Raw genomic sequence first — 27,709 nt, 5'->3', positions numbered from 1 at the left:
AACAGTGTTTTGCCTCTCTACCTGTTTAAGTGTCTTGACAGGTAATTTTTTTTACTGTGTGTCACTGTCTCACTCTGTCTCTCCGTAGGAGTGTTTTGAGTCTCTGCTGAGTGTCCTTCACTGGAGCTGGACCACCTTGGTTTTGGGTGTAGAGGAGCTGCGAGGGCTGAAGGGCTTCCAGTACACAGCCACCCTGCTGGACCTGGAGAGACTGCGCTTTGTTGGCACGTGCTGCCTCCGCCTGCTCAGGGTCTACATCTGTGAGATCTTCCCCATTGCTGGTAGGAGCACAGAGAACTTAAGGAGTTTCTCTTCGGCAATATGATGTCACAGTGTTGCTGCTTTCAAGCTATTAGTGACTTTTTGACCTAGAAAACATTAAAACCTTTACAAACTATATTGTGTTTATATTTCAAAAAGTGCATTTCAATTGAACTCACAATGTTTTCTTTTTTCTATGTGTTGTTTGATTTCTAGCCAGCACCAAAGCTGTGGTGGAGGAGTCGAGCAAGCTGGCCGAGTGCGTGGGAAAGACGCGCAGCCTGCTGAAGAAGATCCTGTCAGAAGGCATGGACAACTGCCTGACCAAGCTGGACAACGACCCGCAGGGCTACTTGTCTCAACCTTTGACCCTGCTGGAAGCTGTGCTGCAGGAGTGCCACAACACCTTCACTGCCTGCTTCCACTCTTTCTACCCAACCCCAGCTCTGCAGTGGGCCTGCCTCTGTGACCTGCTCAACTGCCTAGACCAGGTCAATAACGGCAGACCATGTCATTGTAGTTCAGGAGGAGTTTTAAGCAGGACTGGAGCTTCTCATTAGCAATTAATCTATTGGTTTCTCCCCGATATATCAGTAGTGTAGTGTATAAAATGTCAATTCCCCATCATAATTTCCCAAAGCCTTTGGTGACGTCTTCGAATTGCTTGCTTTTTCCAAGCAAAAACTGAAAGATATTAAATTTCCAATAACCGAAAAACAAAGAAGCTCATTTGAGAACCTGTAACCATTAAATGTTTGGATTTTTTGTCCTGATAATTGACTCAAGCAATGATTATCAAAATATTTGGTGATTAATTTTCTGTCAGTCAACATATCGACCAATTATTTATGCTATAAAGATGATCAAGAGAGTTTAAAATTCAACCGGCCTACTTTTACATCTAGTAAACATTTTAGATCTTTAGATGATACTCTTATCAAGACAGCTCACCAAAGATTCAAAATCCTAGCTCCCTAACAAATTGTCTTAGGTTGTTAAATGAAACACTGCAGACACATTTCAAAAAGGTGATAAAGTCAAAGATTCATTCTTGTTCCTCCCTGTTTTTTAGGACATCGCTGAGGCCAACTTTCGCACGTCCAGCAGCCGTCTGCTGGCGGCTGTAATGTCAGCTCTGTGCAACACCTCAGTCAAGTTGACATCCATCCTGCCTATTGCATATGACGGGGAAGTGCTGCTGCGTTCTCTGGTCAAACAAGTCAGCACAGAGAATGACTCTGCCCTCGCTCACCGCTTCCCCCTGCTGGTTGCCCACATGGAGAAACTAAGCCATGTGAGTTTTTGCACATCATATACTGTCCTCTACATCAGGTACCCTCACTTCAAAAATGGTGGAGGTGGGTGCTTATGGATGTGGACGGTGACCCAGGAAATGTTTGTGGTGATCATTACCACATCCTATTCTCATAATAACTCAGTATCAAAACAGTAATATCATATTTTTTCCCTTTCAGACGGAGGAGAACCTGATGGGCATGACCAGTTTCCGGGAGGTACTGGAGAAGATGCTGGTGATTGTGGTGCTGCCTGTGAGGAAGAGTCTGAGGAAGGAGGTGGAGCTGTTCTCTCCACACCTGGTCTCCAACACCTGTGGTCTGCTGGCCTCCATCGTCTCTGAGCTCACCGCCTCTGCCCTGGGCTCTGAGGTAACTTATCTCACTCCGATACTTACATACTACCTCACAAACACATACATAAATCATGTATGTAGGGCCACAGATCCTGGCTTTGGCAAATGTATACACAAGTTTAGTGTTCTATAAGACAACTTACAGTAAGACCTGATGTGCTTTTATAGAGTTCTACATCTTGTCTCTGTACTGGTCATTCACATTGTAATCATTGTCCACAGGCCTCATTCATTGTTGTTTTTCAAAGTTCACATTTGCATCCGCTCCTACTTCTGTCAGAAATATCAGATTTATAGGCTGTAGATAAGATCTGTCGACAAGACTATATGTCTTTCCTCATTCCTTTTCTCTCCTCCTCCCTCGTGCCATATCCTTTTACTTAAAGCTCTGTTGTTATCAAACTAACATTTCATAGTGACGGCTTTTTCCCTGGAACAAGGTGACGTTGTTACTGTTGCCAAAAAAACAGTAACAGAGAAGTGGCAATTGGATTTTTTTGTATTGTTGTTACGGTATGCTGCTGAGTCATTAAGTGGGTGGGGCAGATGTCTGTCGCCCTCCCTTTCTCACACTCCTAATTTAATTATTGTCACACGCATACCCTTGTACTGCTTACGTTCTTGTTGTCATAGTAACCGTCACTTGACAGCAGCTTTCAACACCACTGTTTTTCTCACCAGTCTGTTGTCAGGGAAACAAGTCTTCCTCCCCTGAGCACCTGGATAGGGTCCCTCTGCAGTTGTGTCTGGCTCTCTATTGTCAGCAGCCTGATATAAATAGTAATAGTTTGTACTGTTTTCAGACTGCACTGTTTTTATGCCTCCGCGCCGGCGGAAGTTGTGGCCTTTTGGGCTGTCCGTCCGTCCGACTCAAGGATGAACTGAATTGTGTCCTTGCTCATTAGGTCGATGGGCTGAACTCGCTCCACTCCGTGAAAGCATCCCCTAACCGTTTCACCAAAACGAGCCAGGGCCGGAGTTGGAACACGGGCAATGGCTCTCCGGATGCCATCTGTATGACAGTGGACAAGCCAGGCGTTGTGCTGGTCGGCGTCTGCGTCTACGGAGGAGGGGGCATCCATGAGTATGAACTAGAGGTGCTGGCTGATGATGTAAGTGATTAGGAATCATTTTCAGCTTGTAATTTATGCACTTTTTCTGGTGTTGCTTGACTAGTTTTCTGCCTTAGCCTCTTTTTTTTTTTTTAACAACTTTTGTTCCCTCATCCTTCAGGCGCAGACAGAGCACCCAGGGGACTCGGCACATTCTCACAGGTGGACGTCCCTGGAGCTGGTGAAGGGCACCTACAGCACTGATGATTCTCCCAGTGATATTGCTGAAATTCGCATGGACAAGGCAGTGCCACTGAAGGTACAAGAAAATAATACATGTTTATGATTTGCTGTTGAGATACAGATGCTGTAACTAACTTTATACAATTTTGTGCTGGGTTTTGTTTCAAACGCATACAGTCTCACTGATGAATGTATTCTGTTGCAGGAGGGGGTAAAGTATGCTGTGCGTTTACGGAACTACGGCAGCCGGACAGCTAATGGGGACGGAGGTATGACCACAGTGCAGTGCTCTGACGGTGTGTCCTTCACCTTCAGCACCTGCAGCTTGAGTAGCAATGGCACCAATCAGACCAGAGGACAGATCCCACAGGTTCTTTACTACAGGTAAACACAAACCAAACATTTTGTAATATATAATCTGTGTAGTATTTGCCGTTACTGACATGAGTTTTTCTCCTGGCTAAAGGAGTGAGTACGATGGGGATCTCCAGTCTCAGCTGCTGAGTAAAGCCAATGAGGAGGACAAGAACTGCAGCAGAGCTCTATCTGTGGTCAGTGCTGTGGTCAGAGCTGCAAAGGACCTGCTTCACAGAGCTTTTGCTGTCGACGGTAAGCACAACAAACATGCACCTGTATCACAGAGGCATTGCTGTAGTGCCACTTGTGTTGAATTTATCTGTTCAGCCTCGTCAATTCAATCTGTGTCATTTATTATCTCCAGTGGATGACATTCCTGAGCTACTAAGTTCCTCCAGCCTGTTCTCCATGCTCCTGCCCCTTATCCTGGCCTACATCGGCCCTGTGGCTGCATCTGTACCTAAGGTAAGAGGTCAAACCAGGATGGCAAACCCTTTATCTTGAAATTGTCTCTCTCTGATGTGGCATTGTGGTGAAATACCTCCTCTTCCTCATCCAGGCTGCTGTTGAGGTCTTTGGACTCGTTCAGGAGCTGTTACCTGCTGTCTCTGCCCTCAACCAAAAGTATGCCCCCCCCACCTTCAATCCCAACCAGTCAACAGACAGCACGACTGGCAACCAGCCTGAGCAGGGCCTGTCAGCTTGTACCACCTCAAACCACTACTCTGTAATTGAGAGTGACCACCCTTACAAACAAGCCGGCGTCACACAATACAGGGTAAGGTATCCTTTGGCATGTTAACTGCTTAGCCAGTTCCATACATCTGAAAAAGTAAGAGACAAATATATTTAAGTCTAAACTGTTCTTGCTCTGTCTCCCCTGGCCTCAGGTGTCATTCCCAGACTGTGTCCGCTGGACCACCATCGAGTTTGATCAACAGTGTGGCACTGCACAGCCAGAGGACGTCCTGCGCCTGCTCATCCCCAGCCGTACACTCCACCTGTCCAGCCTGGGGGGCAAACCTTTGATCCATGACACCATCAACACCTGGACTGATCTCAAGAAGTTCTCTGGATCCACAGGCTGGCCAACCACCGTCCTAGTGCTGCCAGGTAAGAGAGGCCGAGCAGTGAACATTTAGCGATAGTAACGAACATTACGACTGTTGTTTTGGCATTAAGTTCCAAAAGCCAAGAGACTTAGTCGATTTAATATACAATAGACAGGTAGAATAAAAAGTTTACCACATGAAATAAAAGACATTCTTCATTTTAAAATCACAACATTGACCTTTTTGAAGACACTTAATTACATTTGACAACTTCTGCTTCCCAATATTAGTGTTTTTTCACATCATCATTGGCTATTAAGTGATAAACTAAAGATGTTGCACTTCTCTGATATTTAAATACATCAACACAAGATGGCATGTAAAACTACTTTTCTCATTTGATGCGAGTGTCAGACTTGTAATTGAAAGCAGTCATCCCAAACATTAATTAAAAAGATCAGGAAAAGCATGCATTTCAGTGAATTTATCCACAACTACAACGAGGATCAAATATTTGTCTTTTTTAAACAGATGGAAATTAGCTCCTTGCCAACTCTGGTGCAATTAGTTTTTAATGGTGCGCTGTCCCTGCATAGATAAACAAATTACATTCTGGACAGGATCATAACATGCTAAGCTAGCATGTACTGCTCAACCAACTTCCTTGCCCTGAAGTCAGCCTGTAAAGTAGCTGTGCTACATTCCTTCAAGGGATAGTCTGGGTGTTTTCAAGTGGGGTTGCATGAGGTACTTATCTATAGTCAGTGTATTTACTACAGTAGATGACGGTCGGCACGCCCCCAGTTTGGAGAAGCAAACATGAGTACCGACTCAGGAGCAAAGCAATGTACTGCTGTGGACGGGGCTGGCAGCAAAACGTATTTTAGCCAACTAAAAAAAAGGCTCACCTAAAATAAAAAAATATCCGTTTAAGTGTGTGCTATATTTAGAATATTTTCACCGCTTGACCTTGCCGTCAGACAGCCCTTTACGACGGGGAACTGATGATGTTTTATCCATTATGCTCTCGCTAAAAATAGTAATTTTACCTCACAGAACACAGGACTCGTGGTCTATCGCTGCCTTGATCTGTTTGTTTGTTTTGTAGTTCATTGATCTTAATTGTTCTCATACAGTATGTGATTTAATTTCCTTAATTATGCTTCACTGAGCCACCTGCTACAGCAAGCAGCCATTTGTTTCAATGAATGATTACTTCCATAACTCTGCCCACCTGTCTCTTTTCATCTATCAATTTTCTGTCCTTTCTACTTTCAGGAAATGAAGTTCTGTTCTCACTGGAAACAGCGTCGGACTACGTTAAAGATGAGAAAGCTTGCTTCTATGGCTTCAAGTGTGTGGCTGTGGGATATGAATTCAACCCTGGTCCTGATGAGGTACTGACACACTCGTATAATCCTCGGTAGCAGGCTGGCCTTCCACCTTTCTGTATGATGACCGTTTGTTTCTGAGAATCGTTAGATCTCATGACTGAGCTGCATTCTGTTTGTCATCTCTAATATGTCAAGTTTGTGCATTTGTCCTGGCAGAGAAAATGTTGAATGTTACAAAACCTTCCTGACCATATCATTATGGACATTTCAGGGTATCATCCAGCTAGAGAAAGAGTTAGCCTACCTTGGCAGTGTGTGTGCTGCAGCTCTGATGAAGAAAGACCTGGCCCTCCCTATAGGTATGGAAAACAGTGGATTTGCTGGGGCTGTTGTGAAGAATTAATCCATGATACATGTTGTGTGTGGTTCTGCTGGGAGCAAATGAATGTTGTGTAACATCTTGAGTAAATCATCTGTTGTTCAGGCAATGAGTTGGAGGAGGATCTTGAGATCCTTGAGGAAGCTTCTCTTCAGGTGTGTCATCGTTTAAATTCAGTTCACTCTTTTTGTGGTCTTTTGAAAAGGATTTTATATTTCTTCAGCACTCTACCTTCCTTGATTTGTAATTTCCTTTGACCTCTCCCAGGTGGTTAAGTCCCACTCTGGGATCCTGGGAAAGGGTCTGGCCTTGTCTCACTCCCCCACCATCCTGGAGGCCTTGGAGGGAAACCTGCCCCTGCACCTCCAAACCAATGAGCACTCTTTCCTTGAGGACTTCATCACCTGTGTACAGACCTCAAGTGGAGGACGTCTGGCCAGGTAAATGTTTGTGGCGCCTGCACAGCTCTCCGTCTCCTTCAATTCCTGACGGGAGCAAAATATGTACTGACTGGGCATTTTCCGTTTTGAAATATGTCTAGGTTGTACATTTTATTTTAGCTGTCCCTTTGCAATTTAAGTTTTGATTGATGACTCCCTCATTACAGATTAGTAATTTACTACCCTTTCTCTTTACCTCCATTTGTTCTTTTCTTTTATCCAGGTGGCTGCAGCCAGACTCTTACGCAGACCCCCAGAAGACATCTCTGATCCTGAACAAAGATGACATACGCTGTGGATGGCCGACCACCGTGGTCGTACAGACCAAAGACCAGTATGGAGATGTGGTGCACGTTCCTCACATGAAGGTCAGGATGATAGCTTTGGCTTTTCTGCTTCAAAGAGATAGATGTTTTATAGAATTGGAACGACTGCAAAAGACAAATCTCTGACTTGTGTATCTTATCTCTTATACGTCCAGGTGGAGGTAAAGGCTGTACCTGTCTCACAAAAGAAGTCCATGCATCCTGACAACGTTAAGAGGCTGCAGCGGCTACCTGGAAGCTCCTCGCCTTCGTCTTCTGGCCCTGATCTGACCTTTGGAGGTTTGCCAATGCCCAAGCTGGAGGCCACGTACGAGCCCATGATAGTGAAAGAGGCTCGATACATTGCTATCACCATGATGAAGGTCAGCCTCATGTAACTGGCCTCATAACCCACTCACAACCTCACTTTGTTTACATTTAAAAGGCTGCAGGTGCTCCACAAGGGGGAGCTATTTGGTCATTATCAGATCTGTTATATATATGCTACATACTGTACTAATCTGTGACCCCTACCCCAGAGGTAGACATGTCAGTATTGTCAATTACAAGCAAAGAGAGTAATGGCAGCTGCAATATTAACTAGGGTTGTCAAACTTAACGGAAATTCATCTTAACACCACTAATTTCTTTCACATTTCTTGACATTATCAGCCACAATAGTGTTAAAATCTGGGAGCAAAATCATGCAGATATCCATCAACCTTTTAAAGCAGCAAGGTGAAATGATTCATATCCACTTATCCAGCTATTGGACGTCATCACAACTAAAGAAAAGTAAAGAGGTTGTAGCTGGCTCAGTTTTAAAGCTAGAGTGAAGATACTGGTATCATATGAAACTATAAAACCTAATGACTCAATTGGTACCAACCATGTCATACAAAGAGGATAGATAACGCTCCAAATTTGTGCTAAATTTTGGCGAGGAAAAACTGTCATGGCCATTTTCAAAGGGGTCCCCTTGACCTCTGACCTCAAGATATGTGAATGAAAATGGGTTCTATGGGTATCCACGAGTCTCCCCTTTACAGACATGCCCACTTTATGATAACCACATGCAGTTTGGGGCAAGTCATAGTCAAGTCAGTCATAGTCAAGTCAGCACACTGATTTATGATTTGAGCATATTTTTTATGCTAGATGCAGAATCTGTGAGGGTTTGTGGACAATATTTGTCATTGTTTTGTGTTGGTAATTGATTTCCAATAATAAATATATACATACTTTTGCATAATTGTCCATTAATCATGGATAGTCATGCGATTAATCGTGATTAAATATTTTAATCGATTGACAGCCCTAATAGAAACAGAATTCCTAGAATTCAAAAAGACTGAGATAAATATAATAGACATGTTTTTAATAACTTTAGTTTTGATTTAGGGAACATCAAAATGGTAACTTATTCTGTAAAAAAAATGTTTTACTGTATTTTGGTAAACCAGTGTATTTGTTGTTACCTTCATACTTGTGCTCTTTTGTCTTTTTTAGGCTTATGAAAACTACTCATTTGAAGAGCTGCGCTTTGCTTCCCCCACCCCAAAGAGGTAAGTGAGGTCATGCAGAAACAAAAAATGTTTTTCCAGTAAGATACAACCTACCTATTGATCATTTCCCACACAGACCCAGTGAGAACATGCTGATCCGTGCCAACACTGACGGAACATACAGCGCCAACTGGACTCCAGGAGCAGTGGGCCTCTATACAATCCACGTCACCATTGATGGCATTGAAATAGGTATGTCAATGTAAACGTCTGTCCTACACACCGAATAAAGAGTATGCACTGCTTACCATCACCAACTCCCTAAACCCCACCAAAGTGACATAACGTAATGTGGCTGCTATGCATAAGGATTCATCATTTGAAAATGTTAAGGCCTTTCCGAATGGACAGTGAATTGCCACCTTTATAAAATGTTGAGCTGTAAATCTCTTCTTTTAGATGCTGGTATGGAGGTAGAAGTCAAAGACCCTCCCAAAGGCATGATACCACCAGGCACTCAGATGGTCAAACCAAAGGCTGAACCTCAGCCTAACAAGGTGAGCTTTTTCCTTTTGAATGTTGAATCAACCAGGGGCATGAACATGCACATAAACACACCTATAAAATGCATGCACGCTTGCAATCACCCATCACATACACCAGAGACCAGGAACAATTTGTCCTGTCTTGTATTATACCTGTCAACTTAACTAAACTCTTACCTTTAAACCACATTAAAGGAATACTTCACCAAACAATATTACCATTTGTATATCAATTACTCACCCCGGTTTTACCTTGAATTCTTGAAGAAAGTTTTTCTCGCATGTCTCCACGGTGAACAGAGTCAATAACGCGGAAAAGTCTTGATGAATTGAAGTAAACGTTGGCCGCATTTAACTGCAGCAAAACTATATCAAAACCTCTGTTTACAAACTCTCACACAACTTGTGCAGTATAATCTAAGTCTGAATTATCCAGACGTATGCTCACTACTTCCCAAGCACATGCACCTTCGCTAAAACCTTACTATTTAACACTTCCGCATAGACAGTCTCACGCTTGTGCAGGCGCACTACTTATCCATGCAAGTCTGGATGAGTCTGAAGTGTTGTGAATAGTAAGGTTTAAGCGGAGATGCATGTATTTGGGAAGCCGTGAGCATATGAGGAGTTGCGATAGAGTTTTTAAACGGATGTTTTGATATAGTTTTGCTGTTGTTAAATGCGTTCCCCATTTAATTCAATTCATCAAGACTTTTCTCCGTTTTCTTCAAGAATTCAAGGTAACACGGGGTGAGAAATTGATCTACAAATGGTCATTTTGTGGGTGAAGTATTCCTTTAAGCAACAATTTGATAAAAACACTGAAACAAGGAGCTTTGAGGAGAATGTGAAAGGGTTATTAGTACTGCCCATTTGCACTGAGAATCAACATCTTGTGCAGTTTTTAGCTCTTTTCACCTCCTTGTTTTGGTTTGCTGGTCTGCCAAAGAAAACAAATGCTGGTCAATGGAAAGCAATGGACACAAAAGCTGATTGTAAGCTATCTGTCCAGTGCAAGGTGATGGGGATCCAAAATAAACTAGTGAACTAATTCAGACATTTAGCGAGGCAAAGAGAGGCAGATATCTTTTATCAGGACTTGGCAGACTATACCAGGGCTACCAGGCTTGGACCTCCTTTGCATTCATCAGGTGATAAGACAGAGAACTGCAGTGTGTTGCTTTATTTTGTTGAATGTGCAAATAAGCAACTGATTGCTAATGATGTTGCACATAATACCACGAGGTCATTAAGGTGGATCCCTGAGTTTGTTATTGAGTCTTTTTGCCACTTTATGGCAAAATAAATATTTGCAGTACTCCGGTTACAGTGTGCATGTAAACATACTGATTGCTGTATCTCAGCCTTGTCATCTATTCAAGCTGCAGTGATTGATTGTTAGTAATATTTTTAAAAAGTAATCAAAAGCGTGATTGGAAATTACTTCAAATGCAGATGATGCATCAAACTGATATTAGGCATGTTGGCGCCATCATCATTTTGTGAAACACTTGGTATTTTGCAATCCATAATGGGGAAACAAGCAAAATGATGCGCCTTGAATCAGCACTGTGTATATTCCTTCGGAACATGTGTTCCATGGTTTTCCATGCACCAGTGGGGTGGGGATTAAAACAAACTTCATCCAACTGGTGCTGCTGAAAATTGAGCTCCAAAAGTTTCCTCATCTTTCGCTGTTTGTATGTGTGTACTTGGAAGCAGGCTCTGTGTGGGTAAAACGCATGCAATCTCCCACCGTCAACTTGTCCTGCTTCCTCTACTTTCTCCTCCTGCTGCACTTCTTGTCTTTTTTTCCTTCTTCTTTTTATCCTTTGCTCCTGCCGCTCACGGTCTCCATCTCCCCTCTGCTTCTCTCAGGTCCGCAAATTTGTGTCCAAGGACAGCGCAGGCCTGCGTGTGCGTAGTCACCCCTCCCTGCAGAGTGAACAGATAGGCATAGTGCATGTCAATGGCACCATCACTTTCATTGACGAGGTAATTGACTCTAGACCAGGCAGAATATAAGTTCTGTTATATAAGTATACTAGCTGGAGCACTATCCACTTTTATTCTATTTCCTTGTTTCTTCTTCTTTAAATCAGTACGGATATAATAAGTATTGTAATCCTATTTCTTTTTATCTAGATTGATAGTTTTAAGTAGTTTTGAGTCCTGCTTGGTGGCTTCTATGTATTATGTGTTATTACCGCTATAAATAATGATAACTACTTTCTTTCAAAGCTTATAAATTTGTTGCTCTTACTTTAATTTGCTTCATACTCTTGCAAGGGACTCTGAGGCTAAATGAAAGGCTTGAGCGCCTGCACCCTGAATACAAAGGATGTGATCCATTTAAATTCCCAAATTAAAATTGTAGAACTCAAAGCATTTACTTAATGATTGTACTGTAATGCAACACATATTCAGTATGTTTACCAGTCCTACACAATATCTACACTCCCGCCCTTTGGTAACAGCACTAGTGACATTTCTTACATGTCCTACGTGCACCCTGCTTTAATCTCAATTTACTGTCGTCTAATTTGACTTGAGACTTTCATGCAACCTCAGAGGTGTAGGTGTGTGTGTGTGTGTGTGTGTGTGTGGGTGAGGGCGCTGCCCATCCTGTTTCCATAGTAACAGGACGGCATGGCTCTGCTCTGTTGCCTGTTTTCCTGTAGATCCACAATGATGATGGTGTGTGGCTCAGGCTCAATGATGAAACATTAAAGAAGTATGTTCCCAGCATGAATGGGTACACTGAAGCCTGGTGCCTCTCTTTTAACCAGCACCTGGGCAGGAGCCTACTGGTCCCAGCCGACGTAAGTAGAAGAAGGCCTGCCGAGCAGTCTGTCCCAGTTTAATAACGACAGAGCCTCCTGTGCTGTTCATTTGGGGAAAGGCTCAGAGATCATCTTGATTGTTTAACAATAATGGTTTTTCAAGGACTCTTAAGTGTTTGGCACCCACTCCCCAAATGTACTCGAAGCATGGTAAATAGAGAACTTCATCACTGTTGGGGGTGTTCTCTTGCATGAAACATCTATTTCAAAGTATGAAACTTTCACTAACGCACTGTACAAAGGAATAGCAGCTGTGAGCGTGCATGTATCAACTCACGTTTGAAGGCAAAAAGCTCACCATAAAGTGACCATTGTGTGTTTAGTTGGACACAGCACTTGCTCACATGCTTAGGTAGTATATGTTTAGTGCATTGAAGTGAACCCCAATGCAGGAATTGGCAGACAAAGATAAAAAAAAGGTAGTAAAGGAGCAACTTCATCCTTTGGTGAAGTTGGTTAGTCTGCACTGTTCAGTCTTCTTTTCCTCATTGCCTCTCACTAGTCACAATTCACAGCATGTGATAATAAGGGTTTCTCTCACATTTTGCTCCATGCCACAAAACCCGCCGTAATATGCAACAGAATAAAAAAAAAAAAAAAAGGGAATGTGACTGGGTATAATTTAAGACATGAATATTGCAGTAACAGGGAAAGTATCTGGAAGATGTTAATGTCCAGGTGGTTTTCTGTCATGAAGCAATCACTGGTCCACAAAAAAGTTTCAATGGGAAATTGTTACCTGTACTGCTCTGCAATTCCACCTCTGCATTGGGATGCTTTAGGTGCTTAGGAGGCTTCCATGTAAGGTCTCTTGTCTGAACAGCATGACACACTACATCATCAAAGTGGGGAATTTTTTTGGAAGTTTCTTCTTTTATATGTATTTCATTTGGTCATGGATTTGGAAATAACGACCCTGTGGTGTTTGGAGTGATCTTTCAATTCATTTTTCTGCAACTGCAACTGGGTTTTTAATTTATTTTTTTTAATGCATTTGATCCTACACTTTGTTCAAACATTTGACAGGCTTGGCCTGTATTTGCAGTTCCTCTTGGCCCCTTTTATCAGTGCTCCACGATTTCACTAACTGGCCTATCAGATTCTGTCCTCTCTTCTTCACCTTCTCAAATAACCTCTGATGCTGAATTCCAGAGGAGCCAAGCCAAAAAACATATTTTTTTTTCTTCCAAAAAAATACATGAGCACCTTCCCCCATCCTGTTTTCTCTCCTCTCTCGAGTCGTCTACTGTTTTTTGACTGTCTCACGATCTGTTGCTCAGAATGTCTTTAACGCTAGCCAAGGAGTCAGGGATATCGGCTTTTTGTCGTGGACCCCCTTAACTATATTCCCGCCACAGGTGAGTTGTATGGAGGAGGGATACATAGCTTGACTGCCCCATAGCTTATCATCTATCTGTCACTCTACTTGTCCTCTTGAACCCCCTTGTGACCTTGTAGTCTCCCCACAGTGTTGCAATCAGGCATAAGAGGTCGAACCACAGTTGCATGGGTGTCTGTTTTGTTTAATTTTGACGATACAGTGTCGATACAGTATGTCAGCAGCTATTGTCCCATAGACTCAGTGCAGTGTTCACATCGGGGATTTTGTTAAGTAATAACTGTTCAAGCTTGTATGTTGCATGGGGTTGAAGATACTAATGTCCAGTCTGTTGCATGAGGTCTTGTTTGAAAGGCTTGTCATTTATAGTCCTGTATCCTTGTGCGTCATAGCATGCCTCCCTTTAGACTTACTTATTGTCTATTGGTCATTTAACTGCATCGCTACATGGCGTGTTGAATTCTTGTGTTGTATCTACTGCGAGTACTTGGATCTTCAATTGTATTGAAACTTTTTAAATGTATGTACAGTACATGCATTTTTAATATCTGGGGGAATAGACGTAGTGTTGGAATATAACTTACTGCTGTTGAGGATGGAAGTTTATATACGTTTTTTAGTTATCCATGTCATGTGATATCTAGTAATTGTAAAGCAAGAGTATCTCGTCTGAGCATGACCTCTCAGAGTAGTTTAAAAGAATAGTTTGACATTGTGTGAAATATGCTTATTTGCTTTCTGCCGAGAGTTCGACGAGAAGATCGATACCACTCTCATGTTCGTACTGTGACTATTAAGCGAGAGCTACAGTAGCAGCTGGTTAGCTTAGCTTAGCATAAAGACTGTAAACAGGAATAACAGCTAGCCTGACTCCACTAAATCCACTTACCAGCACCTCTAAAGTTCACTAATTAAAGAGGACCTATTATGGTTATTTACAGGTTCATACTTGTATTTTGGGTTTCTACGAGAACATGCTTACATGCTTTAATGTTCAAAAAAACACTTTACTTTTCTCATACCGGCTGTACTGCAGCAACCCCCCGCCCCATCTCCCGAAAAGCCCAGTCTGCTTTGATTGGTCAGCTGGCCCTCTCTGTTGTTATTGGTCAACCAAACCAAACTCTTCGGACTACGCTCCAGCTCGGCTCTAATTATCTTTGTTTGAGGGCATACCAAACTAACCGCTAGGCAGGTGTTATGCAAATGTATTACTTGGTGACATCACTACGTTACGGAAGAAAAGGCGGGACTTCAAGTGAGGCATTTCAGGCAGTTCAGGAGCAGTGTTTCTGTGTGGGAGAGTAACTCCCTTTGGTGTGGACTTTGGGCTGTGTAACTTTTGCAGAAGGGAAAAAGCACAAAATCACAATAGGTCCTCTTTAAATAACTCACAAAGCATCATTCACAAGAGCACCACGAGTACTATGGTAGCACCTTAAAGCATTACTGTGGCTCGAATTGTGAGTGGTATCAATTTTCTCATCTAACTTTTAGCAAGAATCCCCAAAATGTCTATTGCTTAAAGGCCTTTAAGATCACACAGCACATATCTAGAGATGGTCTTGATTTATAGCTGCTTGAGATGAGAAATGAACTAGGGTCCAAAATGTAACTTTTATTTATATAGGGTAGGTTGGCTGAGCATACTTGGTCTTTTCCCTGTTACACTGCTAACAGTGGCTCTTCACCATGATCTTTCAGGATTCAGTAGTCCGAACCTTGTCCTGGACTTTTACATTTTTGCAGCCTGTTGTTGTGTTGCTGTACTTTGGCTCTAATTCATGCTCTTACCTCTTGCAGGAGGTCAGGGGCCAATCGGAGGAGAACGTAAAGGAGGTGAGCAGCTGCCCTTCCCACGAGGCCCCCATTCGGGTGCAGAACAGGGCAGGGCAGGGCGGCGGCCCGGGGCTTTATAAGGTAGTGAAGACCGGCCCCTCTGGTCACAACATCAGAAGCTGCCCAAACCTTAGGGGTATCCCCATTGGAATGTTAGTTCTTGGCAACAAGGTCAAGGCCATAGGCGAGGTACGCACTCACCCCCAAATAATGCAATGTGTTTTTTGTGGCTAGAGTTGAATAAATCAGTCTGTTTAGATCACGTAATGTAATATAGCTAATGTTAGTAGATTTTGGCCTTCATTCTCAGAAATTAGACTTCCCTCTTTTTCCTAAACTGAACTGATTTTGAATGTAAAGAATGTAATCTCTCTTTCTAAGGGGAATACATCAGGTGCTTCTGGGTGTGGGTGTGTGTTGTGTATCTTTCCACTCGAGGTCTTTTCAACTCCTGCGGCTGCAACATGCTCGCGTGCTTCCTGATTTACTAATTTCAGTTTGTCTATAAATCCATTGCAGTTTCAGCGTGTCATATTCAGCTGACTCGAGACTTTTCAGTGGAAGTGTGATCACAAAAATGCTGGAGCCTTTCTGTGCCTTGACTGAATCTTTCTTGCACTTTTAACAAATCCTGCCAATAACTTTGATACTTTGAACTTTCCTAAATTGTCTTTGGCGTGGTGATGAGTGGAGCCTCGCCCCTCTTTTTTTGGATATGACCTGTCATTGGCTGCTGTGGTGTGTCATGCTGTTCAATAGTTTCTTCTCTGAGCCTGTACTGGAATGCCCTTTCTGAGATCTGAGAGGTGCAGCCTGCACATACTAATACTTCTACGTCTATGTCTGTTTTTCCAAAATGATAATATTTCAGGGGAATTGAGAAAAAACAACCTCATGCATTTACCTTTCAATAAGCTACCCCTTTCTTAGAGTAAGTTTTTTTTAAAATTTTAGCTACACCAGTTTTGTCCCGCAGTGTCTGCTGATACACAAAATCTAATTCATGTGATCTACTGCTGTGGGTTTTGTGTGTGTCAATCAGATGAATTGAATGTTTGCATGTTAATGATCTACAGTAATGTGTCATGGTTTTGTCTGTGCAGTAATAACATGGATGTACTGGGGTGACAAAGTATTCAGTGTGTGTGTGTGTGTGTGTTTGTGTGAGTATGGATAAAGAGTGTTATTTGTGTATCAGGTGGTCAACTCAGAGGGGACCTGGGTACAGCTGGATAAGAACAGTGTAGTGGAGTTCTGTGAGAGCGATGAAGGAGAGGCCTGGTCATTGGCCAGAGACCGCGGTGGAAATCAGTACCTTCGCCACGAGGACGGTAAGCTACACTCAACGGGGAAAAAATGTTTTGCCACGAAATGTGATACATTGTAAGATAACATACTTTAATCTGATTTTATAGAACAAGCACTGCTTGAACACGGGGCCCAGACCCCACCACCCAGCCCTTTCTCTGTGCAGGCCTTCAACAGAGCCACAACTTCAAATGGAGCGCAGGGCTTCGACTATGGCATCTCCAACAACAAAGGTAAGGTCAACTCGGTGTAGAGTAGGTTTTTTTAGAGACAAACTCTCCAGAACATATCCTTAATCTGCACATCACTTTGCTTTCAACATCCACTTTGCTTTACGCTGTTCATTCACGTGGGAAGGTTTCGAGGCCTCAGGCTGTAGTCAAAGATTTTGAGGGATGTTTTGTCATTACTAATGTAAACCTCACCTCTGATTTCACTCTGCACCCCTGTCTTTATTATTCCCTTCTTTTTTTTAAATTTTTTTTAAATACTCTCTATCTGACCTCTCTCTATGCTTTGGACTGAGACTTTTCTCATAAGTTGTTTGATACATTACCCCATTTTAGTTGTAGAAATCCAGACATTTTCACCATCTTTAGCGATGCAGTTCTGTCACAATAACGAAAAGGGAATTAAAAATCACTTGACGTCCACAATTTATAGCAGCACATCCACATTGTTCATGCGATCCAGTATGGGTTAATCCATAGAAATAGAAAGAGAGTAGAACGGACATTGAACTGTTTCGCCATGGTCATTTGACTAGTTCAAAAGAAAAATGGCACTCAGCACAATGCAATGTCCATAGAAATAGAATAAGTTAGCCTGCTACAACGGTCACTGTTCATAGCAATGGCAACGTTACACATAAAAATGTCCACCACTCTGACCATCCTGCTACGTTGATTTGAATGGGAAAGTCCATTCTTCTCTCATTCCATTTCTATGGGTCAGTCAAGCTCTTTAAAACCACAGGTGCCATCAGTCACCGATCTATCATCTCTTTTTATTTATGCTTGCTTTCTATTGTGTCTCCTGTTATTACTTCATGCCTAACATCTCTGCAATGTCGGGAATTCATCCGTGTCTGTGTGCATGGGCCGGTCGGTGTGCTTCCGTTCATTTCGACTACTCTGGGCTCTGTTAAGTTGGGCGCTGTGGGCTAGCCCAACACAGATAACTGGCCCTGAACATGTATCTGTGATTTTACCCTTTACCCTTTTGTTGCCTTAAAGGACCAGTGTGTAGGATTCAAGGGGATCTATTGGCAGAAATGGAATATCATATTTTGAACTATGTTTTCATCATCTGAAACTAAGAATCGGTGTGTTCTTGTTAGCTTAGAATGAGCCCTTCATATCTATACAGGGAGCGGGTCCTCTTCACAGAGTCCGCCATGTTGCTCCGCCGTGTTTCTTCAGTAGCCCAGAACGAAACAAACCAAACACTGGCTCTAGAAGAGAGCCTTTCGGGATTTTACGTTACCTGAAGGCCAACGTAGTTCTCAGACAAGCTTGGAAAGGGAGTGGTGAGTGGGGTCGTGTCCAGAAGGTAACCCGCAAGTTGCAATAACATGCAAAAACTCTTGCGAGACTCGTTGCCCTATGACCTATCCTAATCCTAACCATTTAAGGTCAAAGCCTTACCTTAACCATTCGAGGTCAATGCCTCACCTTAACCAATCGAGGTCAATGCCTTACCTTAACCATTCAAGGTAAATGCCTCACCTTAACCATTCGAGGTAAATGCCTCACCTTAACCATTCGAGGTAAATGCCTCACCTTAACCATTCGAGGTCAATGCCTCACCTTAACCATTCAAGGTAAATGCCTCACCTTAACCATTCAAGGTAAATGCCTCACCTTAACCAATCGAGGTCAATGCCTTACCTTAACCATTCAAGGTAAATGCCTCACCTTAACCATGCAAGGTAAATGCCTCACCTTAACCATTCGAGGTCAATGCCTCACCTTAACCATTCGAGGTCAATGCCTCACCTTAACCAATCGAGGTCAATGCCTTACCTTAACCATTTGAGGTCAATGCCTCACCTTAACCATTCGAGGTCAATGCCTCACCTTAACCATTCGAGGTCAATGCCTCACCTTAACCATTCAAGGTAAATGCCTTACCTTAACCATTCAAGGTAAATGCCTCACCTTAACCATTCAAGGTAAATGCCTCACCTTAACCAATCGAGGTCAATGCCTCACCTTAACCATTCAAGGTCAATGCCTTACCTTAACCATTTGAGGTCAATGCCTTACCTTAACCATTTGAGGTCGATGCCATCTCGCCAGAGTTTCGAACTTGAGGGTTACCTTCTAGACACAACCGTCGAGCGGAGGGGTACGCAGTTGGTTGCAATCTGCAACCTCACCACTAGTGCCACTAAATCCAACACACTGCTCCTTTTAATTTAGTCTCTTAGAAAACATTTGATCATTTACTTAATCCTTGTTTTCTTAAGAATATGGATGAATACTGAAAACATCACCTGAATGAACTCATCAGTTCTGCTACACCATCAAAGATTGGCTTGCCCCAAATGTGTCTGTGTATCTTTCTGCCTGAATATCATGCTGACGCTGTGTCAATTGTCTTTCAAACGGCTTACCTCTTCGTCACTGCTTGAAAAAGGAGGCTGACCTGTTTAGCCATGCTAATCAGAGAACCATGGTTATTCAGATAATACAAAGTTATCGTACTGTTACTGTAGAATAAAGGCTCCATTCACACTTGTCATTTCAAGTGTCTGGATAAAAGCCAGATGCAATTTTACACTTGACCACATATGTGTCTTTGTTTGGCAGATCACAAGTCTGATTGCCTCTAATTTTCTTTTACTGTGCTAAATGCAAAGCTGCGTAGGCCTTACTCCAGTCCAGAGGGTGATGGAAATGCACCTGAATCTGTTTGCTTCACATAACACTAACATACTATTAAGCCTTCTATGTAACTGCAAATTTGTCTGTTGCTTTAGTAGAAAGATGGCTAATTTCAGTGTCACTTTGGCTATGTGGCAACTTCATGTGGCTACGTGGAGAGATGGATGCATTTATACCTCTTCAAAATTTCTTCTTTTCACCTTTTCCGAGATGGTTTGAGCTACCTGTCTCAAAGGCTTCTTGGTTGCATTCACGCTTGGCTTCTTTGATGCCAGATTACACATCGCCCCGGAATGCATAAATTGGCTAAGTGTAAAAGGAGTAAATGGTATAGACTCATCTCTATTCCATATACACTTTTGAGTGTAATCCCCGCACTCGATATTTGCAGCGAGCTACCACAAGCATGTTGAATGTTCGTGCAAGCCCTGAGGAGGCTGCAGGCCTTTGCTACTCTAGGTCAAGGTGATTGCCCCCGCTGAGCCATCTGATGGAAGGTTTGAATCACTCGCCACCTGTGTGACAGATCCATCATGCTGTGAGGCAGCAATATAGATGGATCACCTTCAGACTGGCCAGGTTGATGGACCAGCCTCTGGCAAAGCTCTTTGAGCAGAGAGAGCAACCTTATTGACAGGTCTCTCAGGCTTCAATATTCAGCCATGGTGGTTGATTTCCCCCATCTCGGCTTCACCCAGGCAGCCTCTTATTTCTGGCTCCAGCAATTGATGAAATGGCAACGGATGTAAACTTCAGACTTCAAAATGCCTCTTCAGAACCTACATTGCAGACTCGATGTCAATATTTTCCAGAGTCTATGTTCAAAAACAACACAGTCACTGGGTTTTGTATCTGGTTGACGACTAGTCCGTTGTGTCAAGAGAATGGGAGACTTCTGTTACACGTGGCAACAGTCTTTGAATGATCACTGATGCAGTGTCAGCTCATATGAAGAAAGGTCCAATTTCTCCCAGCACTTTTTTGGGACTTCTGATGAGGACAACATGCTTTTTTTGAAGAGTGACTCTTGAAATGAATACATGAGAAGAAACCCTTCGCTGCCCCTTCCCTCAAAATATCCTTTCCCCAAATACAGTTGAGAAATGGGAGGAGCTGCTGGTTCTGGAAGTATTTTTTAATACTATAACCCTGTTTGAACGTTTTCTGGTAATGATATCATCAATACTCCACAAAATAGGAACGCAAGAGTTTCCTGGATAATTTAGCAATAGTATAAGTTTATAAAAAAGTCCAACTGAGATTTGATGGAATACCATCAGGTATTGGTCTACATAGGTGGAGAACTTATTTCGATACAGCTAATCAAACCTTGCATGAAGCAGTAGGGCTGCACTATTAATCGAATATTAATCGTGATCACGTTTTTGGCTTCCCACAATCAAATGAACACGATCAACTCTGATATTAACATTTAAAATGTGTGCTCTGCTCAAAACTCTGCTGAATATCAAATCAAACATTTCGTAGACTAACAGCCAGCCACCAGGGGGCGATCGAGATGTTTTAGCTTCAATTTTGGGGAGCTGTCATGCAGCTGTGCCCTACAGCAGCAGCTTGTAAAAAAACTTTTCTGAATGTTGTGGCTGCAGTAAAAGAGTAGAAGAGTAATATACTGTACTGTATATCACTCATTTTGCTAATCTGCTCTCTTGTTAAGGGCAAAACGAAAATGCACTGAATTCAGATGAAGAAGAATCTTATTTTATGTCTTATTCTGATACAAAGTTTTGTATATTAGCAGGAATGTAGCACAACATGGGAGTGAAAGAAGTGCTCAGTTTATCTAAATGTGAAAGTGCAATAAAAATATTTTGTCCCTAAAATCAATGAATAATTATGATAAATAGTCGTGCTCCGGGGATGACTTATTTGTGTAGGCCAACCAGGAAGCTAGCATCGCCCTGGATTCCCTCGACAAAAAGCCAATGGGATTTTTCCATTGGGTTTTGGATTATTGCAGAAAGTAAGCTCTGTGGCAAACAAACATTTATGATAGTTACGCGTTAAATAATCTTCATTAATGAACACCATTTTTATGATTTTTGAAGCGTAAATGCAATTGTCAGAAGTAAAAAGCTAACGTTGGGCTATAAAGGAACTACACCACGGTGGCATGAGCGTGAGTATACACAACGAGGCTGTAAAGGCGGACGAGTCAGCGTGATGACGTTTAGCCACTTGTTAGCAACCGCCTTTTGTAAGACACGTAAAGGCTTCAGAATTCACGAGTGGGGTATTTATTGATGTATTTTATGTCGTAGAACAAAACCTTAAAATCTCTTAAGCTTGTATTAACCATAGACCTTATTTCAGGCATCTTACTAAAAACACATTAAAAAAAACCATTGACTTCCAGACGAGGGAATCGGAAGTGCTAAAATGCGAGGTCATTTCCGGGTTTTAGGACTCGTTCCTGTAGCACTTGATCAAAATAATCGTGATTATCATTTTAGCCCTGACCGTGCAGCCCTATGAAGAAGTAACATTAGTGTGACGGGCTAAAGGTGCTAAAGTCTCCTTCTTTTCTAATTTACAAATATGAACACACGTCTTGTCCTGCCCCTTAGCTTGTTGAACGAGCCACCAAACAAACATTCACCGTGGAAAAGTGCACTGCTCAGGCTCGATAGCTAATCAGCTGCTCAGCTGCAGCACATCAAACAACATTTGAACTCGGCTGCAAATGTTTCTTGGGAGTTGTAGTTCACTTCTCTCCTTATCTTTTATCCACCCGGTCTTGTACCTTTTGACTTTTTAATCATACAGTAGATTCTTGACCCAGTTGCTCACCTTTTGGATGCCCATCCGAGCCTTGGAAGTGCTCCTGCCAATCCTCTTGAATTGTCTATACAGAAAACGAATAGGACTTTGACTTCTGGGACTCTGGCAGCTCCCCCCATTTCGCACATAGGTTGCGTCGTGGGAGATGACTGAATGACTGATGGAAATTAAACTCTGAATGATCCTCACCCCCCTTTGGAAACCTCAAACCATAGTATAAGCTGTAGTTTTTCCCCCATCCTCTGTCTCCATGTTTGCAGGTGACCGGTTGAGTGCCATACTGAATTCCATTCAGTCTGGGCCCTTCCTCTCAGCAGCTCCCTCCTCCTCCGTATTTGAGCAAGCCGCCCAACCTCCTCCCTCCTCCTCCCTTGTCCACAGCCCATTTGTGTTTGGACAATCCCCCTCCCAACTGTCTCAGCCACAACCACAGCTTCTGAGTAAGTCTGTCCTGCTTTCTGACAGCGCTTGCTTGCACAGGTGTTGATCCCTCCCAGCTTTTTGTTTCCCTGATTTTGTTCTGTTATTCATTCTACTTTATGTATTTTCTGGGGAGGACAGCAGCGGCGATGTGTGACACATAACAGCGCAGTTATGTTCTTGCGTGCACAAATATCCCCAACAAGCCAACATGTCTATTATTTAATGTTTAAATCTTGTTTATAAAAAACAAATCAGGTGACACTGCCTTCAAAAAATATGCTTTGACAGGTACTTTCACTTGTTTTTGAAAACAAGATTTCAAACTTAAATACTCGACTAAACGTCTTGTTAAAAGGGATATTTTTTTGCCATGTGCTGAAGTAATACGCTGAGTTGCTTATTTTTCTGCTTGCTCTCTTGTTAAGTCAGCTTTTATTTCTTTTCCTCATCATCTTCCTCGCTGCTTTAATTTCAGATCTGCATTTTTCATCCTTGATTAACAACTTGTGCCATTTTCTGCCTCAACCAGCCCAGGGCGTCACTCTCAACATAAACCACAGTAGTCTAAATAGTTGTTTGATTACAGTCTACCATAATCTCCTAAAACAGCAATATTACATATAACACATACTAATAGCTTGCACTTTCACTGGGTAGTTCAAATACAAAATACCACAATTTCATATTAAGATTATGTTAGAACAGGATCTAAAAATATCTGTTTGTAACTTTCTCAGCCTGTGTAGCTCTCTTTCTCCCTGTCGGTCCTTTCTTCTGTATTGCTACTTTCTCTCTACTTTTTTTTTTTTTACTTTTAAATTTCTTACGGAGTCCGGGAGGTGTCTTGGAAAAAATCTCTTGTGTGCATAAATTAATAATTTGTGCTCTCAATTTAGCCTACAGGTAACTTATCACCTTATCAGTCTTGTCATGCATGTACCCCTCACTCTCACTATGGATCACTTTAATGGATTTAATACAGTTTTTCTTGGATGGAGATTTTGGATGTTACGAACATCGTTGTGTTATCTTTGAGATCCTTTAAACCTTTACAGGATAAAAGGCTGTTTTACCATAAAAACTTGGATGATACTGAGGATGTTCTTAAAAACGCTTAATGGGACTATTTGTAACTTTCAGAAATGCTTCTTAACAGCGACACATGTGGCCGTGAAATCAACGAAAGTCAGCGTCGGGCTCGCGCTTGCTCGCTCTAAATATACCTGAACGAGCATCGCTCAAAACAGTGAGGCGACACACGTCAGCTAAAACCACAATATCACTCTATATTTCAGCTGCTTGGCAGTAATGTTAGCTGACCAGACGAAGGTCTCTCCATGAACATGATTTAGATCTGATCCTAGTGTTGGCTTTTCCTGCCTACGTGCAGACTGATGCAGCGGGGCTCTGCAGCGTGTCTCCCTGCTCTCTCCTCCCGCAGCCGAAGAGAGCAGAGGAGACACCGGCACCCGGTCGGTAACGAGAAGACAACGTAACTCTCTGAAGAACTCCGTCACTTCACAAGACACGGAAAACCTCTGGAGGAGTTGGTCTGGAGGAGCTGCAGCATTTATTTCTGCACAAACGTCCCCTGTGCATTCACTAGATATTCTCAGAGCTAAACTAACTCTTCTGCAGTGAGGAGTGAGCGCGCGTTCACGTCTAGAGGTGGAGCGAGACAGCGAGGACGCGCGCTGTCTGAGTGAAGGAGAGCATGCAGCGGAGACGAGGCTCCAGCCACACGCGAGCGCGCATATGCGAACGCGCATGTTTGCCAACCCGCTACATTTATACGCTTAAAAAGTTACAAACAGTCCCTTTAACTCTTAATTCCTATAGGTTTTCTTTGTCGTCTTCAAACTTCCGGCTGACTAAATGCAACACGCCAAAGCAAAAATATACATGATATTAAATTGAGAGCATAAATGACTAAATTGTGTGCACGGATTAGTTTTATTTCCATGACACCTCCAGAGCTTTGTCTCTTCTATAAGTGTTTCTCTCTTCATGTTTCTCTACCTATCTGTTGATCGTCTCGTCACTTTAACTTGTTGTCCTTTTGCCTCTTTCTATTTCACCTTCTTGACTTGACCCCATTGCCTCTTTGTGCTTTCTTTCTTCTTCTCTGTGGTGCCCCCCCACCCCCCTTGCGTTCCATGCCTTTGTTTGTTTACCTGCTCCACTGTTTTCCGCTGTAGATGGTTCTTCACGCCGCCTTGCTTCTCGCGAGCGTGTGCACAAAAGCAATGTGTCCGTGGCTGGGCATGGTACCGCTCTCTCATCTCTCGCTCTAAGGCAAAAGGGTGGGTAATCACAGCATGCATGCCTCCCTCAGACTGAACAGAGGGTGGGTAGGAACCCAAGAAAAACACAAAATCACATCACTCTGTGATGAACAAAGGGTTTTGTATGTTTGCTTGTGAAAAATATTTTGGGCATCTTGTGTTAAAAACTGTGGCCCTAAAGTAGGATGTGGCCAAACACAATATTATAATAAAGAGGAAAAACTGAAGGTGCCTAATAAACACATGGGTATTGATTTAAAGTTCAGTTTAAAAATAGGTGGACCTTAATTGCTATTGACTCCCAGAACTAGACTAATGGTTATTAAAAGTTAACTCAAAGGCTAGATCCAATATTAGTAGGAGAGGTCCCAGGACTTGGCTGGAATCCATCTTTCATCAGCTCTTCCATGGTCCACTAGTTATCTTCATCCATATCAGAGTTTGTCTGCTACCCTAATAGACACAAACACCCAGTAAGTAAAGTAGAAAACAAACCACTCACTGTTGTCATGTGCTTAACAAGGTATAACATCTTTCACCTTCTAGACTTACTTTGTCTGTCTTTCTGCCCTTCATTGCATTTTACCTTATATTTTCAGCATTAAATTTTTTGAGTGATTGAGTGTTGTGCTTTGAGTTAAAGGGATAGTTCGGGTGTTTTGAAGTGCGAGGTACTTATCCATAGGTTATCCGTAGGTGTATTACTTACAGTAGATGACGGTTGGCGTACCCCCGGTATCGAGAAACAGACAAGAGCACCGGAGCAAAGCAATACAGTGCCGTGGACGGGGGCGGCTGAAAAATTTATTTTAGCCACCTAAAAGAAAGGCTCACTTTAAAAAAATGTATATCCGTTTAAGTGTACACTATATTTAGAGTATTTTCAGACGATGAACTGAACCGAAAGTGCCTGAGAGAAGAGAGCCTGCTGGCTTTGGAGAGAGCAAGTTTCACTTTCTAATCTGCACTGTTTTTTTTGCTTTGCTTCGGTGTCGGTACACCTGTCTGTTTCTCCAAACTGGGGGCGTGCCGACATCTACTGTAGGTACAAGCCCACTTCAAAACACCCGAACTATCCCTTTAAATGGTTACCCTCTTACCACTGATTTAGTCCTCTCTTGTGCTGTAACTGTGTTTGATTTATTAACGTTTAGGTGAGCGAGGGAACATGATGCCCGGGGCTCGGCCCATGTCCCCAGCCTCCAAACACCGCCAGGAGAACCGATCTCCCAAACAGGAGAGTCGGGGAAGCCGCTCATCCGAACAGAGCAGGAGCAAGACGGGGGAGGGTGTACTCTCGGCCAGCGAAGCCCTAATCCTGCGGTCGGACACGGCCAAACTGAGGTCTGACTCTCACAGCCGCTCTCACTCGCCCAATCACAACACTCTGCAGGCCCTAAAGGCAGATGGTAGAACCCCGGGACTTCGTGCCGAGTCCCCCAACCCTGGCTCTCGCTCCTCGTCTCCCAAACAAAAAGGCGTATCCTCTTCAGGCAGGTCTAGTCCGTCCAGCACCTCCTCCCAGAACTCCTCTTCAGCCAACCATGACAAGAACCTCCCAACTAAAGTTAGCCCTTCCTCCAAAGCCCGGCTGGACCCTCCCAGAGAGAGGTCCAAATCCGATTCATACACTCTGGACCCAGACACTCTTAGAAAGAAGAAGGTTCCACTTACAGAGCCCCTTAGAGGCAGGTCTACCTCTCCCAAACCTAAACTGTCTCCTAAAGATCCAAATCAAGAAGTGATGAGTAATGCGGAGAACCGTGTTCCTTCTCCACACGTGACCCAGGAGAACCTCCACAGTGAAGTGGTGGAGGTGTGCTCCTCCAGTGCTCTCTCCGAGGATGGCAATGATGAGAACTCAGAGGCTCAAAATTCTGAAGATGGATCTAGCAAGGTGCACTTTAGCATTGGCAAAGCCCCTGTCAAAGAGGAAGTAGAGAGCCGCGCATCACCCAAAGTCAGCCGCAAAACCTCCAGTCGACACACGCGCCCTAAGAAGGACAAATCGGGGCCTCTGTTTAAAGGTGAGAGTACATCCAGGGCCACAGAGCCCGCCAAACAGGCCATGTCACCTTCTGTGGCCGAGTGTGCACGAGCAGTCTTCGCAGCATTCCTGTGGCATGAAGGTATCGTCCACGACGCCATGGCCTGCTCCTCCTTCCTCAAGTTCAACCCAGACTTAACCAAAGAGCACGCCCCCATCCGCAGCTCCCTGGGACAGAATGCTGAGGAGAAGGAGAACAAGTTAAAGAACCGCCACTCATTAGAAATTTCCTCCGCACTTAACATGTTTAACATCGCTCCACACGGCCCGGACATCTCCAAAATGGGAAGCATCAACAAAAATAAGGTGCTATCCATGCTGAAAGAACCTCCGCTGCCAGAGAAGTGTGAGGAGGGGAAAGGAGATGCCAATTCCTACGAGATGACTTCTCATCCCGCTATGAGGGCAAAGTCAATCTTACCGTTGACGTTGCAACATCTGGTGGCATTCTGGGAGGACATCTCTATGGCCACCATCAAGGCAGCCACTCAGAATATGATCTTCCCCAGCCCAGGGTCCAGTGCCATCCTCAAAAGGAAGGAGCATGAGAAAGACGGTAAAAAGGCAAAGAAGGAGAAGAAGAAGAGGGATAAGGCAGAGGTGCGTCCAAGAGGGAATCTGTTTGGAGAGATGGCACAGCTCGCCATGGGTGGACCAGAGAAAGACACTATCTGTGAGTTGTGCGGGGAATCTCACCCGTACCCAGTCACCTACCATATGAGACAGGCTCACCCAGGTAAGAATACAGAAAGTTAGAGTTTTGTCATTTTGAACAAGGGGTATTAGTCATACAGTATATCTTTCCAAAATG

The 27,709-nt window shown here is 43.2% G+C and overlaps 1 protein-coding gene across 24 annotated transcripts in view; it reads left to right on the top strand.

Annotated features, from left to right (window-relative positions):
* Nucleotides 1-27,709, top strand: part of mycbp2 (MYC binding protein 2) — a 78,662-nt gene that overhangs the window by 36,942 nt on the left and 14,011 nt on the right. For 6 of the 24 annotated variants that reach the window (XM_074658742.1, XM_074658738.1, XM_074658730.1 and 3 more), the window contains 28 exons: nt 89-281; nt 478-752; nt 1,334-1,555; nt 1,737-1,928; nt 2,818-3,024; nt 3,146-3,283; nt 3,413-3,591; nt 3,674-3,816; nt 3,929-4,029; nt 4,124-4,342; nt 4,455-4,677; nt 5,895-6,013; nt 6,222-6,309; nt 6,435-6,484; nt 6,597-6,769; nt 6,993-7,137; nt 7,251-7,457; nt 8,584-8,639; nt 8,716-8,831; nt 9,039-9,136; nt 11,003-11,119; nt 11,806-11,946; nt 13,248-13,325; nt 15,110-15,334; nt 16,344-16,476; nt 16,561-16,686; nt 22,404-22,583; nt 26,006-27,634. In XM_074658742.1, coding sequence (XP_074514843.1) covers nt 89-281; nt 478-752; nt 1,334-1,555; nt 1,737-1,928; nt 2,818-3,024; nt 3,146-3,283; nt 3,413-3,591; nt 3,674-3,816; nt 3,929-4,029; nt 4,124-4,342; nt 4,455-4,677; nt 5,895-6,013; nt 6,222-6,309; nt 6,435-6,484; nt 6,597-6,769; nt 6,993-7,137; nt 7,251-7,457; nt 8,584-8,639; nt 8,716-8,831; nt 9,039-9,136; nt 11,003-11,119; nt 11,806-11,946; nt 13,248-13,325; nt 15,110-15,334; nt 16,344-16,476; nt 16,561-16,686; nt 22,404-22,583; nt 26,006-27,634 — 5,773 coding nt within the window. Of the gene's footprint in view, nt 1-88; nt 282-477; nt 753-1,333; nt 1,556-1,736; nt 1,929-2,817; nt 3,025-3,145; nt 3,284-3,412; nt 3,592-3,673; nt 3,817-3,928; nt 4,030-4,123; nt 4,343-4,454; nt 4,678-5,894; nt 6,014-6,221; nt 6,310-6,434; nt 6,485-6,596; nt 6,770-6,992; nt 7,138-7,250; nt 7,458-8,583; nt 8,640-8,715; nt 8,832-9,038; nt 9,137-11,002; nt 11,120-11,805; nt 11,947-13,247; nt 13,326-15,109; nt 15,335-16,343; nt 16,477-16,560; nt 16,687-22,403; nt 22,584-24,764; nt 24,870-26,005; nt 27,635-27,709 lie in introns of all 24 variants that reach the window. The other 18 variants (XM_074658741.1, XM_074658734.1, XM_074658731.1 and 15 more) reach the window with 18 other exon arrangements.

Source organism: Sebastes fasciatus, chromosome 14, assembly GCF_043250625.1.
Source record: "Sebastes fasciatus isolate fSebFas1 chromosome 14, fSebFas1.pri, whole genome shotgun sequence".
Lineage (NCBI taxonomy): Eukaryota > Metazoa > Chordata > Actinopteri > Perciformes > Sebastidae > Sebastes > Sebastes fasciatus.
The sequence above is the reverse complement of the archived record's forward strand: the minus strand, read 5'-3'. Positions and strand labels throughout refer to the sequence as shown.